This window comes from Martes martes (assembly GCF_963455335.1).
Source record: "Martes martes genome assembly, chromosome: 17".
NCBI lineage: Eukaryota > Metazoa > Chordata > Mammalia > Carnivora > Mustelidae > Martes > Martes martes.
The window spans coordinates 12,850,294-12,868,947 of NC_137905.1; the positions used below are offsets into that span (position 1 = coordinate 12,850,294).

Here is an 18,654-nt window from a genome sequence, read left to right on the forward strand (position 1 = left end):
GTTGGGAAGAGTGCAGTTTGGCCTCATGCGTGTGCTGTGATGTGCAACTTTGTGCACAGTGGCCCTGTCCTCCCGGGGGACTGTTTGCTAGGGAGTGGGAAGTGACTGCTAAAGCCTTGTCTGCAGGTGAGACTCAGTGTGATCAGCCCCCTCACTGGCCACGATCACCGCACTGGCCTGGTCTGTCTGCAGTTTTTAAAAACCAGTCTCTGAAATTTAATCTCCAAACTGAGACATTCTTGTCATGTCAGGGAAGGGCATATTTACCTGATGATTTCAAAAGAGATGAGAATATATTTATATATTCTCATTCTTATATACATATAAAATATATTTAAGAGATTCTCCCGTGCCGTCTTTTAAAAAGACGGCCTGATTGATTTAGCTTTTTCATCATCAGAACTGAGAGTGCAGCACGTTAGGGAGATTGTCACTGACCCAACCGCGATCAAGGTTGTGTCAGGTATGCTAACTGCGAAAACCAGGAATTGACTCCGGCCAACTTGGGCAGAAGGGAGTTTGTCGGAAGGCCATGGGAGCCAGTCGAGTTGGCGGGGGGGCTGCCAGCTGGAGGAGGCAGCATAGAGGCTGGACCAGGGGGATCCCGGTGCAGGCAGCCCCTCAGCTGAAACAGGGCCCGTCTGGCCAGGATGCTGCTGCTCCTGAGATGACCAGCCTCCAGCCAGTCACCCGCTTGCTCCAGACCCAGTATCCTACCCAGGAGGGTCTGGTGGGCTGAGCTGTGGCCACAGGCCCACTGGCTGTGCTGCGGTGAGAGAGGAAGGGCCCAGCCCCTGGGCACCGGTGTTGTGACTGGCCTGCATCAGGGTCACACTCCCACCAAAACCATGGGGAGAAAGGCTAAAAAGACTGAAGAAGGATATGGGTTCTGGGGTACATTCCCTTTCAAAAAGCTTTGTAGCAACAGTGTCTCTCATTTTTATTTTACAAGTGATTATTTAAGATGTACATGAAAATGCAACTCGATCCTCCCAAAACCCTAGCTGAGGATGTCTGGGTGGTGGTGGTGCCAGGACCCCTCACTGGTCTTTGAACTTACAGTCTAGGGGGCTTGCCCCCTGACCCCTGCGGGAGGCCTGGGCTGCTCAGTCTGGGCTGGTTTTCCTTACAGGTTACATAAGGACGGGCTCGGTCTTTCTGGCCCAAACTCAGGACCGGCTGATCTCCCTGAAGCGCATCAACTCAAGGCTGAAGTACGTATGAGGCTAGAAGCCTGTCCTGATGCTCCTGTCAGACTGACCTCTGCCAGAGGGCCATGCATGTCATTGTCCCCTTGTGTTCTGCGGCAGTGTCATAGGCATCCCTTCTGAGATCATCTCCCCCAAGAAAGTCGCCGAACTTCACCCTCTCCTCAACGTGCACGACCTGGTGGGGGCCATGCATGTTCCCGAGGACGCCGTGGTGTCCTCTGCTGATGTGGCTCTTGCCCTGGCCAGTGCTGCCTCCCAAAATGGTAAGCAGGTTTCTGGGTGAGGAAGGAAGAGGTTACATAAGAAGGTGTCTCACAACTGGCAGTGACACCAGTTCAGCTTCTGTTTCTGAACATTGGCTCTTAGAATGTTTGCTTGAATGTACTATCTGTTAATAAATGTTTCCTCAAGGCCACATTTTTCTTACTAGAGTTGTAAGGAACTGCTTTTAGTACTGATCAGTGCAGTTCAGGCTTATAGGACTCCCCCCACCCCCAAGAACATGAGAAGCTCCAAGGTCAAAAGACACAAGTGGACTGAATCCACGGCTGGTTGTGTCCTGGGGTTGGAATGAATGAGGGGAAGACTAACCAGTGTCTACGGTGTTCTGCACTTTGGATGAACTGATTCACGGTGTGGGTGCATTGGGATTTAAGATGTTTTATTTGAACTTTCTCTCCCCTACCCCTTTTCTGATTCCTGGAATGGAGTTGTGTACTAAAGTTGCCCGCTGTTTTAAGTCTTGGAAAAGGCCCATTGATACAGTCTCAGGATGTGGTTCCTGGGAGTTTGTTTTTTTTAAATAAATCACTGACCTGGCTTTTTCAGCGTTTCTCAGGGGTTGAGAATCTGCTACAGAGGCCTTAATTCTGGGCCATTAGAGGATGGATGCATCAACTTTCTTTACCTTGGAACAGGTGTCCAGATCTATGACCGGACCAGTGTTCTTCATGTAATGGTCAAGAAAGGTCAAGTTACTGGTGTGGAGACAGATAAAGGACAGATCGAGTGCCAGTATTTTGTCAACTGTGCTGGTCAGGTAGGTGAGCAACCATACTGGGTCACTGATTTTCTCGCTTCACTGTTACCTCCGGGATTTTAGGTATGGAGATGTAAGGTTAATACAGTGATGAACTCAGCTTTCGTCAGGGACCACCTGTTCCTTGTTTGGACTAGAAACCTCAGAATTCTTTTATTTATTTATTTATTTTAAGATTTTATTTATTTATTTGACAGAGAGATCACATGTAGGCAGAGAGACAAGCAGAGAGAGGAGGAAGCAGGCCCCCTGACGAGCAGAAAGCCCGATGCAGGGCTCGATCCCAGGACCCTGAGATCATGACCTGAGCCAAAGGCAGAGGCTTTAACCCACTGAACCACCCAGGCACCCCAGAATTCTTTTATTCTAAATCAGAGGCCTCTAGCCAGTCCTCCGAGAGGAGCACCAGTGGTGACCTTTTCCTCCTGCCACCCTGGGTTAATCGGTGCCAGGAAGTCTGCGAAATGGTCGGGCATTGACAGAAATCCTTGGCGTTGGGTCTCCTTTGGTGTTTCATTTCATCCTGCTACCTAGCAAATAAAGCACAGGGCTATTTTTTGTGTCGGGAGGGTGGATTCGGTTCAGAACACTAAGCTGCTTCTACTTTTAAGGCAGATTGGTCCCTTGCCTTCCACTCTACAATCTTCAGAGGACCTGGGGTACTTTTTGCCTTGTGAACGTCACATATGACGGTGTCTGGGATTTGTAGGTATCAGGCGTTCTGTTACAAGGGCATCACTTGCCCCCCAATGAGCTCCTTTTACGAGTTGCTAAATCTCTCATTCTTTGGTCTAAAAATAATTATTATGGTTTTAAAAGGACCATGTTGCTCCCCGCCCACGTAACTAAAGCAGGCTGCACCTTGGCTTCCCATACCTGACCTTGGGGCAAGCGCACACACAGGCCACTTGAAATTAAGCTCTGGCAAGCGGCTGAACATGCTCATTTGTCTTTCTTTCCTCTTCCCACCCACAAATCAATCTGTCCATTTGTAGTGGGCATACGAGCTGGGTCTGTCCAACGAGGAGCCGGTTAGTATCCCGTTACATGCCTGCGAACACTTCTACCTTCTGACTCGCCCCTTGGAGACCCCTCTGCAGAGCAACACACCAAGTGAGGACTTACACTTTGTTTTTAATCTTGTTTCCTTGCCACTGTCCTGTCCTCTGAAAAGGAAGACTTTCTCCTCAGGATAGACAGTGCTCGGAAGAGCCTCGTCTCTTCTGGAGCGTGTTATGGGGGAGGCCGACCCAGTTCTACCTTTTCTCTAAGGACTCTTTATGAAAGGATGGACAAAACGGGCATTCCACTGAAGCAATTTTTTGGTTGGTTGATTTTGTAAGCTGATTGCAGCCCCACACAGAGGTCCAGGCTGAGAATATTTGCAATGTAACCTGGAGTTTTTGTCTTGAATGGCGTGCATTGTAGAGGGCTTCTAGGTGAGCTCCAGTCAGGTTGCTCCGTGGCCCCGAGTGCCGCAGGAGAGGGCTTGACATCATCTGGAAGGTCTGAACCCCGAGAATGGGCTTGCGGTCCCCGTTTTCTGCTAGGCTTTCCTGCAGCACTGCGGCAGCTCCATAGTTTGGTTGCGAGCACCAGTCAGAGCTTCTAGGTAACCGATCAGAGAAATGGTGTCCCCTGTGAATCTGAGAGGGGCAGGTCCTCCCCCATGACCTCGAAAGTTCTGAGTTCCCTGGATGCTGTTTGGCTAATAAAGCTAATAATGGGTGTCTGGGTTCTGCTTTTTCTGTGCATTTAGAGAGCTAGCCTGCCTCTAACCCTTCTGTCCCCCACCCCCTTGTTGTTTCTCTTCTTCAGCTGTTGTGGATGCTGACGGAAGGATTTACATCCGGAACTGGCAGGGTGGCATCTTGTCGGGGGGCTTTGAGAAGAACCCAAAGCCCATCTTCACTGAGGGCAAGAACCAGCTGGAGATTCAGAATCTGCAGGAAGACTGGGATCACTTCGGTGTGCAAACTAGGGGATAACTGTAATGCCCCGTGTTGTCTAAGATGCTGTCTTTTTGAAAGCATTTTCGAGAAGAGTTCATTCTTCGATCTTTGTAACAGCCCCATGAGGTGCTCACAGAGGGTAGCCTACAGAGTTTGCCTGGTCTAAGGCTGTGGTTACAGGGTAGCAGATTCTGGGGACAAAGATCTTGGTTAAGGGACTTCTGGCCTATTACTATACCTAAAACAACTGCTAAAATTCTAGGCTAGGAGGAAACTTTTTGTAGGCAGCTTGGAAAATTAAATTTTTAGAAAGAAGAATCTTTTTGTTAATATAGTCTTTTAGACTTTTTTTTTTTTTAAGATTTTATTTATTTATTTGACAGAGACACAGCGAGAGAGGGAACATAAGCAGGGGGAGTGGGAGAGAGAACAGGCTTCCCACTGAGCAGGGAGCCCAATTCTGGACTCGATCCCAGGACCCTCAGATCATGACCTGAGCCAAAGGCAGACGCTTAATGACTGAGCCACCCAGGTGTCCTCTTAGCTGGTTTTTGTTTTTATTGAAGAAGAATTGGCCTATAATACTGTATTAGTTTCAGGTGTATATCACAGTGATTCAGTATTTATATGCCACTTGATTTTGTAATTTATTTTTAATTTCCTTACTAAAAGGAAATACAGATAGTTAATACAGTCCTGTGGCCCAGATTCCAAAGATATGGTGTATAATGTAGAGTTTCCCCTCCCACCCTTAATGGACTTTTTTTTTTTTTAAATAAACTTTTTATTATGGGAGATTTCAGACTTTTAAAAGTGCAGAGAATAGTATACAGAACCCTCTGTGTACCCACCAGCCACCTTCCACCTGGTTTTCTGTTGCCACTGTCCCCCTGGAGTAATTCCCAGAAGCCGGGCTGACTTTCCAACAGGCTGCCGACCTGTCTTTTGTAGCTGTTCCAGCTTGGGAAATCCTTGCTTTGATTGCATTTCTCTTTCGGTGCCACGGAAGAGCTTTTCCCCAAGTACCAGTCCCTTGGCGATCTTACTTGTCCTCCTTGTGTTCTGTACCCTTCCACAGCTCCTTGCCTTTCTAACGAGTGTCTTTTTTCTCTGTCTTTATGCCAAGCACTTCGTAGGTTTGTCCCTTAACTCCAGCATGGTTTCTGCTTTCTGACTTGGGCCATTTGGCTCTTCTGAGAAAGCCTCCTTCAGGAGGTTCTCTGTGATACGAGGGAGTCGGGAAGCAGGAGTTGGAAGGTTTTGAATCCCCTAAAGCTGAGGACTGTGTTTGGGTTTGTTTTCACGGCTCAGAGCCCCTGCTGAGTTCCCTCCTGCGTCGCATGCCCGACCTGGAGACCCTGGAGATCCTGAAGTTGGTGAACTGCCCCGAGACCTTCACCCCGGACATGAGGTGCATCATGGGCGAGTCTCCTTCGGTGCGGGGTTACTTCGTCCTGGCGGGAATGAACTCTGCCGGCCTTTCGTTCGGTGGAGGGGCTGGGAGGTAAGTCTTGCTCTGCCCCTGTTTGCCGGGTGCTTCTTTCCTACAGTCACTTGTTGCTCCTGTGGCGCGTCACGGGGGTAGGCAGTGTGGCACGTTAACGGTGAGGAGGTGCCCGTGATTGGAGAGTTGTGCCCTAAGGTCATCACTGTGGCACATTCCAGAAGTGTCACTGTGCACAGTGTTTCGCGACCTCTTTGGAATTAGTCCCGGAGCCTGTGAGATGTGCTTTTGGGCTCCTGCAGTGGTTACAAATGTTGATCCTTCGAGTGCATTTGAGTTTGGAAACAGTAAGTGCTGTGAGACAGAGGATCATGCTGAGTAATACAAGTCTTTTGAAAAAATTACATACTAATTAAAAGCAGCCAGTCAGAAAGGACAAACACTGTGTGGTTGAACTTCTCTGAGCTCCTTGGAGTGCCGGGGCAGCTGGCAGGCTGGGGCAGCAGAGCGGAGGGGGCCGAGGGCTGTGTGGATGGAGTTTCGGTTTGGGAAGATGAAGAATTCAGGAGGTGGTGGTGGTGGCGGCCACCCAGCACTGTCGAAGTACGGACTGCCCCTGAACCTCACACAGGAAAATGATTAAGGTGTTCAATTTTATGTTCTGTTTTGTTCCATGTTCTGTTATATTCTGTGTATTTTACCACAATTAAATTTCTGAATTTTTTATTGATGTGATTTTATTGATCTGAATTTTTTATTGATGAGGCCATTTTTCTTGAGTGACTTGTAGAATGGCTCTGAAAACAGTTAGGGAAGAGGAGTTACCCGAAGTGTTTGGAGCCGAGATATGGTTAGATAGCTGTATAACCTCCGAGGGTTTTCCAGGAAAAAAACACTGGATGGATAAATTAGAGTACATCTCTATGTCTATTTTCGTCTTTTTTCATAGATGTGGCTTGTCTTATAGCACTTTCTAGGGAATCTTACTAGAGTTAAAATTCTCACGGCGGTTTTGAGAGCAGTAGATGGATCGTGTTTGTTTGTTCAGAAACGTTAAGAGATTTGCCCAGAATTTCTCAACCAGTCTGTGACAAGATGGGCTGTTTTTGTTGGCTCTTGCTTCCTCGTAGTTAGGAGAGTGTCCCATGTGAGATATAGCAACTTCCCCCACATCTAAACAGGTACCTCGCTGAATGGATGGTGCACGGTTACCCATCAGAAAACATCTGGGAACTGGACTTGAAGCGTTTCGGAGCCCTCCAGAGCAGCCGCACCTTTCTGCGTCACCGGGTCATGGAAGTCATGCGTGAGTGGAGCTCCGTCCCGGCGGTGCCTTGTTGAAGGTGTCTGCCCTGGGGCCTGCTTGATCGTATTGAGGGGCAGTTGTTTAATAATTGCTCTGAGCGGGCTTCTGATGTCTGGTTGAGGCATTAGGCCCTGGGTGATATTTACAGAACCTTCTCTTTAGTATATTGTCTTTTATTTACCTCTGGGAATAGGAAAGAATAGGGCTTCCATGTGGATTCCTAGTGTCCTCTGCTTTCCACTGCGCCTGCCAAGTTCCCATGCCAGGTGAATGTTCTCGCTCCCTCCTTGATCTTTGAGACCATGATTTGGTTTCCAAGGCAGAGAATTTGCCACATTATTCTCAAAGCTTCAGGCTTCTCTGAGTGATTTTTATCATTAACTGTTACATGCTAGCAAGAGACCAGTTCTCATGTAAATATAAGACATACGCTTCTGTTCTCCTTGGTCTTCCCTCCAGCTTTGAAGGCCTCTTCGTTTTAACTTGTTACTGTACCTTGTCTCTGATTTATTTCCTAGTAAACCCTTAGAGTCAGCTTTTGTATCAGAAATTGAACCAAATCAGACTCTCATTTCACTGTCCTACACTGAGGAACTATTATTCTGAGAGTTTGCCAAAATATTCCTAAATATTTGGGGCATATTTATACTCACAGCCAAGTTTCTGCACTGGCTCTGAGCACCAGTCTTGATTAACAGTGAATTGTTGATTAAGTAGTGGTGGGGGGTCGGGGGCCCATTCACGATGAGGCCTTTGGTTAACCATTAGCACCTATGTGCTCACTTCTGGCCTGTGGCAGAGAACTGTCTGTGGGAGACAGAGGGCCTGGCAGCAGTGTGGGTGGCCACTAAGATTCTTTAATTTTAGCAGAGATTTTGATTAAAATGTTGAACTGCCATAAGTCCTGATTTTCCTAGCCGTAGTTTCTTTAGAACCTGTGCAAATTATAATGGAGCTTTAGTTTCTCCTTGATGACGTGACATTTATGGTGGCCACCTCTGATTCTCACATGACAGGAATCGCAGGCACAATAGAAAGTGGGGAAGCATAAGTAGGACCTTAAATGTGAGAGGAGACTGAAAATCGTCACAAGTTAAGGCAACCAGCGTGGGTCCCTTCTCTGCATCTCTCAGCCTCCTCTGTAGCCCGCTGTCCCTCTTGTGTGGCATGCCACGAGGTCAGGTTTTCTCTGTGGTAGGACTCGAGCTCACACTCTTGCTAGCTGTTTTCACATCTTGCTGTCGGAGATTAGACACTAGGAGACATGAATTCTGACCTTGGCTTTGTTATGTGACCCTGTCACTGGGCCAGGGCTCTGCAACCTGTCTGATATCACAGCCACCAAATCAGGGTATACTCTGTACCCTTTCACTTCGGAAGCGGGTCAGATGTTAGAGAGAGGTGTCTGTAGCAGTTCTCAGGGCTCAGTGACTCTGGTCCCATAAAGAAGCACACGCCACGTGTTCACATGTTGTCGCCCACTGTGTGCTGTGGTGATGCAGCCTTCCTCTCTGCTGGGGAAGCTGGACCTTCCTCGCATTGTCTCTGCCTACGGATTCGAACCTGGAGGTGTTCTGCGGCTCACAGCCGTGTAACTGTGAGGGAGGAGCGCAGCTTCTGCAGCATTCCTCTTTCTTTTGGAGCCGGCCTGTCGCACTGGGCACTGGTCCGTATTAGGCCCCGTGAGCCCGCAGAGCGTGCTCTTGTGCATAGGAGCAAGTCCTGAACCTCGTGGATGCTGTGTTCTCCACCCTGTGGTTTGGGCTGGCAGAGACTGTCCTTATCTGTTCCAGCTCTGCTGTACGATCTGAAGGTTCCCCGTTGGGACTTCCAGACCGGGAGGCAGTTACGCACCTCCCCTCTCTATGACCGGCTGGATGCACAAGGAGCCAGGTGGATGGAGAAACATGGATTTGAGAGGCCAAAGTACTTTGTGCCACCAGACAAGGGTAAGAAGGCCTGTTTTCATTTTTGTTCCTTTTTGCCCAAGGGCCAATAAAACCCATTTAAAATGCATTGTAGCTAGAACATGTTCCTAGAGGAATAAACAAAAAAATCTGTCACGCTCTACTAAGCTCCACGCGATATAAATCTCCTTTTCTCTTTTTCTTTTGTTGTTTTCTGGTCCACAGACCTCCTGGCATTGGAGCAGAGCAAGACGTTCTATAAGCCAGACTGGTTTGAAATTGTGGAGTCTGAGGTCAAGTGCTGTAAGGAAGCCGTGTGCGTCATTGACATGTCTTCTTTCACAAAGTTTGAAATAACAGTAAGTGCTTGGAGACCAAAAGAAGAGATTAGGAACCTTTGTGTATTCGTTGAATGCCCCGTTTTTCATCTGTCACTTTAAAACTGCTTCTGTAAGAACTCTGGTATATCAGTGTTTTAGCTGTATTATAGCATTTCTCTAAATTTTGAGCTGTTTCTGGGTTGTAATCTGCTTGCAGAGGCCCACTTACCATTGGAGTCAAGCTCGCTTTCTCCAGAGCTTCTGGCAGTGGAGTAAAACCGCAGGCATCGTTGCCGGGGGATGACGAGGGGAATCTCCTCAGCAGGTCGCAGTGTCACCCGGCCACAGGCTTTCGTGCTCACGCTCTCTGCTTTGTTCCCTAACCCGGCAGTCCACCGGGGACCAGGCCCTGGAAGTCCTTCAGTACCTCTTCTCCAACGACTTGGACGTGCCCGTGGGCCACATCGTGCACACCGGCATGCTCAACCAGGGCGGGGGCTACGAGAACGACTGCAGCATTGCACGCCTGAGCAAGCGCAGGTGAGGCCCCCATCCCCCACCACCCCCCACGGTCCCCCGACTCCATGCGGGGAGCCGGGCGCCCGGCCCTGGGCTCCAAGAAACCCACTTACACCCAGGACACAGAGATTTCAGATACTCCTGGCCTGGTCATTGGCAGTGCAGTACAGACAGAAATCACAACGGAAGGAGAAGAAACCCCTAGATTAATAAAACTCGCTGTGGACAGAGCAGTCACCCTAGGGGCAGAGATGGTCGCTTACCGTAGTCAGTCTTGTATGCTGTCTTGGCACCGACAGGAAGCCCAGGTCTTGTTTTGTGCTTACGCGGTAGATCCTGGGCTTGGGCACTGCTGGCCCTCTCTGAAAGCTGGGTCTTCTGCTCATGGGTTGCTTTGAAATGAGTTAACCTGCCTGCTTCCTGAGCCTTTCTCAGCTGCCTGGCTTTGATTACTCTCTGTCTCCCTCTCAGCTTCTTCATGATTTCCCCCACCGACCAGCAGGTCCACTGCTGGGCCTGGCTTAAGAAACACATGCCGGAAGACAGCAACCTGCTTCTGGAGGACGTCACCTGGAAATACACCGGTAGGCGGCCCGCTGGGGTCAGCTGCGCAGGGAAAGGCCAGCCTGTCCAGATGTGTCTTCTCCATTTGCCTTCTTTCTATTTGACATTCAGAAATGGGGATCGGAGTCAGAGGCGTGCAGGAGGCTCTCTGGGCGCACAGCATCGCTCTCTGACACCCAGGTTTTTGTCAGTGCGGTGTGCACTGAGTTGTGCTTTAGTTGTGGTTTGTTTTGTTCGCTGTTGTAGCCCTACGGCCAGCATGGAGGAGTGCAGGTATTGGTTAAATGAATGGGTAAATCATTTGAATAGTATTTTTTTTTTAAAGATTTTTATTTATTTATTTGACAAAGAGCAAGAGAGGCAACACAAGCAGGGGGAGTGGAAGAGGGAGAAGCAGGCTCCCCGCTGAGCAGGGAGCCCAGCGTGGGGCTCGTTCCCAGCACCCTGGGATCATGACCTCAGCCAAAGGCAGATGCTTAACAACTGAGCCACCAGGGACCCCAATAGTATTTTTTTTTTTAAGATCCTGTGTATCTATCTATTTGACAGGGTGCCTGGGTGGCACAGTCTGTTGGGCATCTGACTTGATTCCGTTTCAGGTCGTGATCTCAGGGTTGTAAGATCAAGCCCTACGTGAGGCTCATTGTGGAGTCTGCTTGAGGTTCTCTCTCTCCCTCTGCCCCTCCTCCCCATCATGTGCTCGCACTCTCTCTAAAAGACAGAAATCTTCCTTTAAAAGATTTATCAGGGGTGCCTGGGTGGCTCGGTGGGTTAAAGCCTCTGCCTTTGGCTCAGGTCATGGTCTCAGGATCCTGGGATTGAGCCCCGCATCAGGCTCTCTGCTCAGCGGGGAGCCTGCTTCCCCCTCTGTCTGTCTCTCTGCCTACTTGTGATCTCTGTCAAATAAATAAATAAAATATTTAAAAAAAAATTTTTCGGGCGCCTGGGTGGCTCAGTCATTAAGCGTCTGTCTTCTGCTCAGGTCATGATCCCAGAGTCCTGGAATCAAGCCCCACATCAGGCTCCCTGCTCAACGAGAAGCCTGCTTCTCCCTCTCCCACTCCCTCTGCTTGTGCTTCCCTCTCTCAGTGTCTCTCTCTGTCAAATAAATCAGTTTTTTTTTTTAAAGATTTTATTTATCAGCAGACTCTATGCTGAGCGCTGAGCTCAACATGGGACCTGATCTCATGACCCTGAGATGGTTACCTGAGATAAAATCAAGAGTCGGATGCCCAACCCACTGCATCACTCAGGTGTCCCGAACGGTATTTTTAAATTTATTGCTGATGTATTATTCTCCTCAGAATTTCCCCTTACCTTTTTTAAGTGAGTGAATAATTTTTGAGGATGACTTAATTTCTTTCTTTTTTTTTTTTTTTTAAAAAAGATTTTATTTATTTATTTGACAGAGAAACAGTGAGAGAGGGAGCATAAGCAGGCGGAGCGGGAGAGGGAGAAGCAGGCTTCCCACAGAGCAGGGAGCCCGATGTGGGACTCAATCCCAGGACCCGGGATCGTGACCTGAGCTGAAGGCAGACGCTCAACTGACTGAGCCACGCAGGCAGAAGGATGACTTAATTGTCTCCTCCTCAGCAGTCTTGTGGGGGAGCAGCCCCTCCTTCTACCTGCTCATTCTAGGTTTAATGCCTGCCAACCCCCCATTTAACTGACACCTGCCCCACGTCCCCAGCAGGCCCTCGTTGCCAATTCATAGCAGCTTTTCCTTCTCGCTGCCAGACTGGCAGACTGGAGAACCAGAGTTGTTTTCTAGCCCCTGAGGGTGATCGGTGTGTAGTTACCACAAGCTGCTGTCACATGACAGACACCAGGCTGGTTGGGCAGCTCTCCTCAGGGCTGTCCTCCTGGTGCAGATTGGGGATTGGGCTCCTCCCGTCATGTAGCAGCCCTGAGAAGAGGGAGGCAGCGGGAACTGCGCGGCAAGTTCACGGCCAGGCCTGGCAGTGTGCGCCTATCATTGGCCAGGACGTGGTCTCACGATCCCAGTGTCCCTGCAGAGGCGGCCGTGGGTTGTCTCCCGGCGCACCCAGGCAGAGGAAGCACGCTTGCTGGGCGCTGTTGCAGCAGTCAGTAGCTGCCTGTAGCAGGCCTGTCGGGGGGGGGGGGTGTTTGTCAGAGTGGAGGGACTCTCTGTCCATCCTTGGGTTGCCTAAGCAAAGGGTTGCTGTCATGGTCTCAGCACCCAGGCCTGGCAGCAAGGGATCAAGTCCAAAACAGACTTTTCTCTTTGGCCCAGCTATCACCTGGACTGGCATCTCTCGTTCCTTTCCGTTTAGCCCTCAATCTGATCGGTCCTCGAGCTGTGGATGTGCTGTCTGAGCTGTCCTATGCCCCTATGACTCCAGACCACTTCCCAAGTCTGTTTTGCAAGGTGGGTGCTAATAAAGTTTTAGTTGTTAAGTGGGTAGGGAATACTTCTTTTGTAGCGATGGCAGTTACATGTTCTTACTACAGCATCAATGCCCACAAAGGGTGTTGTGGTTTTCATTAAGCAAACAAAATGACTCAGTAAATTCATTTATTTTTCACCCTTCCAGGTCTCCTTATTCAGTAAGCATTAGGGTATCTTTGAAAGTAGATTTAACTTCTCTGAGTATCAGCCCTATATATTTATTGCTTTGTGTAGCAGTGGCTTAAATTTTCTAAGTTAGACCATTATTACACAGATGCCAAAAATGCTGGTTAAGGTCAGGTCCGCATTCTCTGTGCTTCCCCTTTCCCTTCAGAGTAACTTCTGTCTGCGCGCACGCGCGGTATCTCTGGGTGAGCAGCTTCTGTAAGTTCCTTATGTTTGGCAACAGTAGCCACTGCTAACTGAGTAAAACAAGTGGTAACTGAATGCTGGTAAGCGAGGTCTAAACGGACCAGTGGTTTGGTGACCTGTAACCAACAGCTGTGGGACAGTTACTCATGGAGGCTCCTCGAAGTTCAGACCCGAGCTGGGATCCAGCTGCTGACTGTACGGTTTTCCTTTTCCTCCGCGGCAGAATGGAAGCAGCGGAAGGCTCACGCCGTTAGCCATCAGCAGGCCCTTCCCTGCAGGGCTTGCTTCCTGACGAGTGGTCCACGTGCTTAAGCCTACGGAGCAGCGTGTCCTCTTGGGCTCCCTGGGGGAATAGCTTGCTTCACTGCCATCTGGGACCTAGCACTTTCCATGATAGGAACAACAGTGGTGCCAGAGGGCCGTTAGGTAACTAAGGCTCCATAAACACATTCTGAGGGTTAGAAGCCCAGCCTCTGACCCGAGTAGCAGGTGTACCACGCTCTGTGGTCGTCAGGTGCCCTCTTGTGGGGCAGGTGCCTGAGACTTGGCTGCCAGATCCCCTGGAGAAGACATTGACCCAGTCTTCATCACTCCAGATGCCCCTGACTACAACAAATCCTCAGCAGGACTTTGAAAATAAATGTTTCTTGCTTGTAAAGACTTTGCCTCCACTTCCCACCAGCAGCCTGGCTGGCCCTCCTGCAGTGGCGACATTCCTGAGAAGAGAAATTGTCGCGACTCTGCTCCATTCCTGGTGACCCCAGTACTTGCAAACAGACCACTTGGAGGATGAATTTTTCATTCACAAGTGCCCCTAGTAGGGTCAGAGGTGCAGAGCTAATGAGAGGGGCTCACCTCAGGTGTTCCTCACTCCGCAAGCGCCGGGTGCTCAGGCCCTTGAAGTCCCCATGCTCAGCCGCGCCCTCTGCTTCCACAGGAGATGAGCGTGGGCTACGCGAACGGGATCCGGGTGATGAGCATGACGCACACAGGAGAGCCGGGATTCATGCTGTATATCCCCATAGAGGTGAGCCTCCCAGGGGACGGTGCTGGCTTCCCCACGCCGGCTGGGCACTGGCAGGGCTAGAGATCGTTTCCAGCTGGGCCTTGGGAATTGAAATAGGCTGCAGTGGAGGGACTTCAACATTTTGAACTAAGGTATTTACTTTTTTGAGTAGGAAATACACTTACATGGTTTAAAAATCAAAACCTAGGGGCGCCTGGGTGGCTCAGTGGTTAATGCCTCTGCCTTCGGCTCAGGTCATGATCCTGGGGTCCTGGGATCAAGCCCTGAATTGGGCTCTTTGCTCAGCAGGGAGCCTGCTTCCCTTCCTCTCTCTCTCTGCCTGCCTCTCTGCCTACTTGTGGTCTCTCTCTGTTAAATAAATAAATAAAATCTTTAAAAAAAAATTAAAACTTATAGGAAGGATTTAGTGCCACCTGAGCAGTTCCCAGCAACCACCACTAGTGACCCAACTATTAGTTTTTTTGTGGGTCATGTCCGAGATTTCTGTGCATATGCAGATAAGTTCAGAGACACCATAACCCTTTTTTAGAAACACAGATGGAAGCATATGATGTTCTTAATAATCGTAGAGCTCCTTCCCAGTCAGTACCTAAAGAGAAGAGCTTCCTCTTTATTTTTTAACAGTGGTGAGTCTTCCTTCACATCACATCGTCAAATCATCATTTACGTGATTAGTCTGGGACTGACGGACGTTTGTGGGTGTAGCGCTTTGTAGGCCTTTGCTGTTACAAGCAGCTCTGTGTACTGGTGTCTCCCCGGGCCGCACATGCGCACGTCCCAACGCCGCTCTCTCACACACTGGCTGGTAGGTACGGCGTGGTCAGCGCACTCTTCACTTTCTTTGTGAGACGAAGCAACTTTTCAGAACCCATTTCCAAGTAAAAGCTCATCTGTAGGACCTGTGCGCTCCTGCCTGCCTGTTCCCCACCCTGTTCTGACCTTATCCTTTCTGTGCCTCTTCTGCTCCTCGCCAGTCCTTGACTGTGCTGCTGCTCCTGCCTCAGGGTCTTTGCACTTGGCTCTTCCCCTTCCCTGGTGTGCCCTTCCCCCAGCAGGAGGCTCCCAGAGCCGCACCTGCTTCGGGTCGCGTTCACATGGCATCTTCTGGATAAGGCCTTAATGGGCGCAACAGCCACCCCACCCCCTGGTTCTCCCTCTCTGCTTTCTGTGTGTTGTTTCGCTCCACAGGCTTATCACCATCCGATAAAATGTATTTTATTTATTTCATTTATCAGATTACCTTTATTTAATATAAGTTCTCTGAAGGCAGGATTATTTATCTGTTTTAACTTTTATATCCTCAGCATCTAGAGAAGTATTTGGCACATAGTAAGTGGTTAATAAACGTTGCATGAGTGAATGTTCTGGTGATAACCTTTGTGTACTTTTGTAATGAATGATTGGTCTGTTTACCAGTTTTTAGGCATTGTCTGAATTAGTCCTTGCTGTTGAGATGTATCCCAGTTTGTCATTTTTTAAAGATTTTATTTATTTTAGAGTGTGTGCGCAAGCGGGGGGATGGGCAGAGGGAAAGTCTCAGGCAGACTCGGTACTGAGCACAGAGACCGATGCGGGACTTGATCTCAGAACCCAGAGATCATGACCTGAGCTGAAACCAAGAATTGGAGGCTTTAACCACTGAGACACCTAGATGCCCCCCAATTTGTTATTGGTCTTTTCATTTTTTTTGCCACACAGGTTTTTAGAAAAAATTATGAGAAATGTTTCATATGTTGCAGAGATTTTTTTTTATTTTTATGTAATTGAGCTGATCTTTTGTGCCTTGAGCTTGATGCATAGCATCAGTATTATAAGATTTTTTCAGTTTTCCTCTAGTGCTTTTATAGTTGTGTTGCTCTGTTGTATGGGTTTGTGGGGTTTTCAAATATTTCGATGCCCCATCCTTTTGCAGTGTCTCTTGCTGTACTTCATAGGATATGGATCTGACTTTTTTTTATACATGGATAACCAGTTGATTTGACATTCCGTCCTTACCGGATCCTAAATTCCTTGATGTTTTTGGATTTATTTCTTTACTTCTGTTTTTATTTTTGGACTTCTGTTCCCTTAGCCTATCCATGATCAGGATCACTTACATATTGTAATATTTGGTCGTGCTTATCCTCCTCCATAGCTTGGAAAACTCTGGGAAAAAACCATTCATGTTTTCTTATTTCCCTTTGGAAACTATAATTATCTAGTTAAGAACACTGATGGCGTTTTTTGGAATATATTACATTTATACATTAGGAAGAGCTGACATGACATGCTGAATCTTAAAAAGAAAGCCTTTTAGTTTTTAGTTAAGTTTTTTTGGTAACCTTTCAGAGGAATTTGAAGTTTTCTTCATATAGATGTTAAAATATTTTGTTGCTATTGTGAATGAGGAGTATCTTTGTTCCATTATCTTCTAAGTGATTATGATTTTTTAAAAAGATCTTATTATTTATTTGAGAGCGGGAGCATGCACAAGTTGGGGGATGGGCAGAGGGAAAGGGAGAAGCTGAGCCGGGAGCCCGATGCAGGTCTCAATCCCAGGACCCTGAGATCATGATCTGAGCTGAAGGCAGATGTTTAACCTTAACTGAGCCACCCAGGCGCCCCAAAGTGATAATGAAAGCCATTTTTTTCTTTTATATTTTTTATTTCCTTACTAAATTTTCTTATAGTTGTTTTTTAGTTGAGTCCTTGGGATTTTCAGGGTCCAGTCTTACGTACATAGGGATCCCAGGCATCTGTCTTGTTCTTGATGTTAGTGGCCTTGCCTACAGCCTTAGGCCTTCTTTCCGTTACTAGCTGAAGCATGCGTTTGCCAGCCCATGGAATTTTATGTCCTCGTCCAGACAGATGTAACGGTTTTAAGATGAAGGGATTAGTCACGATTTGGGAAGAGTTGATGCAGAGGTAGCTGACTTGTGCCTGTGCAGGTAGGGATCGATTCTGAAGTGCCACATGATCAGTCAGCTTTGCCGCTTGGGTGCCCGTGTCATTAAGTGGCCAAACCCAGTCAGGAGGGGGACGCTCTGTGGCTCCAGTAGCTTCATTAGTTAAGGCCTTGGTTTCTATGTCTGACTATCCTGGGCTGGTTCCGTTTTTATGATTTTCCATGAGTCCAAGAGGTGATTTGTGCTATGCCTGGGTTCTTCTCAAGCTGGCTTTCGTCCTCAAGAAGGTTATACAGTTGACCCTTGAATAACATGGGGGTCGGGGCACCCCCCTACCCCACCCCAGTCAGAGCCCCACATAGAACTTCCAGCTCCTCAAAAACGTGACCTGCTAATGGGCTGCTGTTGACTAGAAGCCTTACTGGTCACTCGAGGAGCTGACGGACACATATCTCGTGTGCGCTGTGTACTGCGTACTGTCCTCTTACGATCTAGGAAGCTAGAGAAAAGAAAATGTTAGTAAAATCCTAAGGGAAATATATTTACAGCCCTGTACTGTGTGCAAAAGTCCATGTAGAAGCGAGACCCACGCGGTTCAAAGCCATGTGAACTCTACTTGTCAACTACACTGGTCTCTTTGAGGGAAATGTATTCTGGAATGTGGTGGCAGATGGCAGGTTCTTGTTTTGCTCACACGGAGTCCCCGGCACTTAGAAAATGAGTACGTGCTGGGGGCCTGCTTTTCTCATGCAGCCCGAGCTGCCCGCTCAGTCCGCCCTGGCCTTGCTCTTCACGCCGGCATTCAGCTCGCGACCGGCAAGCACCGCGCGGAAGGCACCAGGGATGCGGGCCCTTCATTCCTGCCATGTCCCTGTCACTGTCCCCTCGGCCTGCCCCCATGCAGGTGTCTGGGCCACAGGCGCCACAGCTGTGTGCAGACACGGTCGCGTGGAGGCTGTCCCGTGGGTGGCCTGGTCAGCAGCTGCTGCCTCAGCCGGAGGAAGGCGCCTGGCAGGGCAGGGGCCCCACCAGGGGAAAGGACTTCCACGCCGAGGAGGAAGCCGGGTGTTTTCCGGTTTTGTCGTGGGCACGTATCACTGGACAGGTTTGCGCGCGCGGCCTGGTGGACTGACCGGCCCCGTGAAAGAACCGCCGTGCTAAGTTCCACGAGCGTCGTTCATCTCTCAGGGAAGAGCACACAAGGCGTCTTCCTTGTGACGAAGACACTCGGGACCCACTCTTGAAACAGCCCTTGCTTCTGTCGCACAGCAGTGTCCCCGCCAGGGTCATCAGGGGGTCTGCTCCCTCCCTAGCTCTCATTTGTCCCCTGCCTGGAAGTCTGTACCTTCTGCCCCCTTCCTCCACTTCCCCTCCTTGCGCTCCCCAACTCTCGAACCACAACTCTGGTCTTTCTGTGGGTGTGGGTTTGCGTTTCTTCGTTGTTTTGGGTTCCACTTAGTGCAATCGTACAGCGTTTCTCTGATTTCTCGTTTTGGTTTTTGTTTCACAGTTTTTCTAGCAAATAACATCGTCTGTTCTGGGCTTTCGATTCCACACAGTGTGTTTAGGTAGGGATTGAGCATTCACTTTCCATTTGGAAAACTTTGTTTGCTTAAGGTATCTGATACTTAAGGTTTCTAGAACCAAGAAAAGAATGCCACGAGAGGCTGGCTGCTGTGGGACACAGGTAGGGCTGCG

At 48.9% G+C, this 18,654-nt stretch overlaps 1 protein-coding gene across 3 annotated transcripts in view; it reads left to right on the plus strand.

The window, feature by feature from the left end:
* LOC308358822 (pyruvate dehydrogenase phosphatase regulatory subunit, mitochondrial) overlaps positions 1 to 18,654 on the plus strand; it is a 36,541-nt gene that overhangs the window by 12,209 nt on the left and 5,678 nt on the right. For 2 of the 3 annotated variants that reach the window (XM_080829278.1, XM_080829277.1), the window contains 13 exons: positions 1,133 to 1,214; positions 1,311 to 1,474; positions 2,129 to 2,250; positions 3,246 to 3,363; positions 4,069 to 4,218; positions 5,514 to 5,706; positions 6,828 to 6,952; positions 8,746 to 8,901; positions 9,085 to 9,218; positions 9,571 to 9,719; positions 10,170 to 10,282; positions 12,557 to 12,651; positions 13,982 to 14,071. In XM_080829278.1, coding sequence (XP_080685404.1) covers positions 1,133 to 1,214; positions 1,311 to 1,474; positions 2,129 to 2,250; positions 3,246 to 3,363; positions 4,069 to 4,218; positions 5,514 to 5,706; positions 6,828 to 6,952; positions 8,746 to 8,901; positions 9,085 to 9,218; positions 9,571 to 9,719; positions 10,170 to 10,282; positions 12,557 to 12,651; positions 13,982 to 14,071 — 1,691 coding nt within the window. The remainder of the gene's footprint in view (positions 1 to 1,132; positions 1,215 to 1,310; positions 1,475 to 2,128; positions 2,251 to 3,245; positions 3,364 to 4,068; positions 4,219 to 5,513; positions 5,707 to 6,827; positions 6,953 to 8,745; positions 8,902 to 9,084; positions 9,219 to 9,570; positions 9,720 to 10,169; positions 10,283 to 12,556; positions 12,652 to 13,981; positions 14,072 to 18,654) is intronic. The other variant, XM_080829279.1, reaches the window with a different exon arrangement.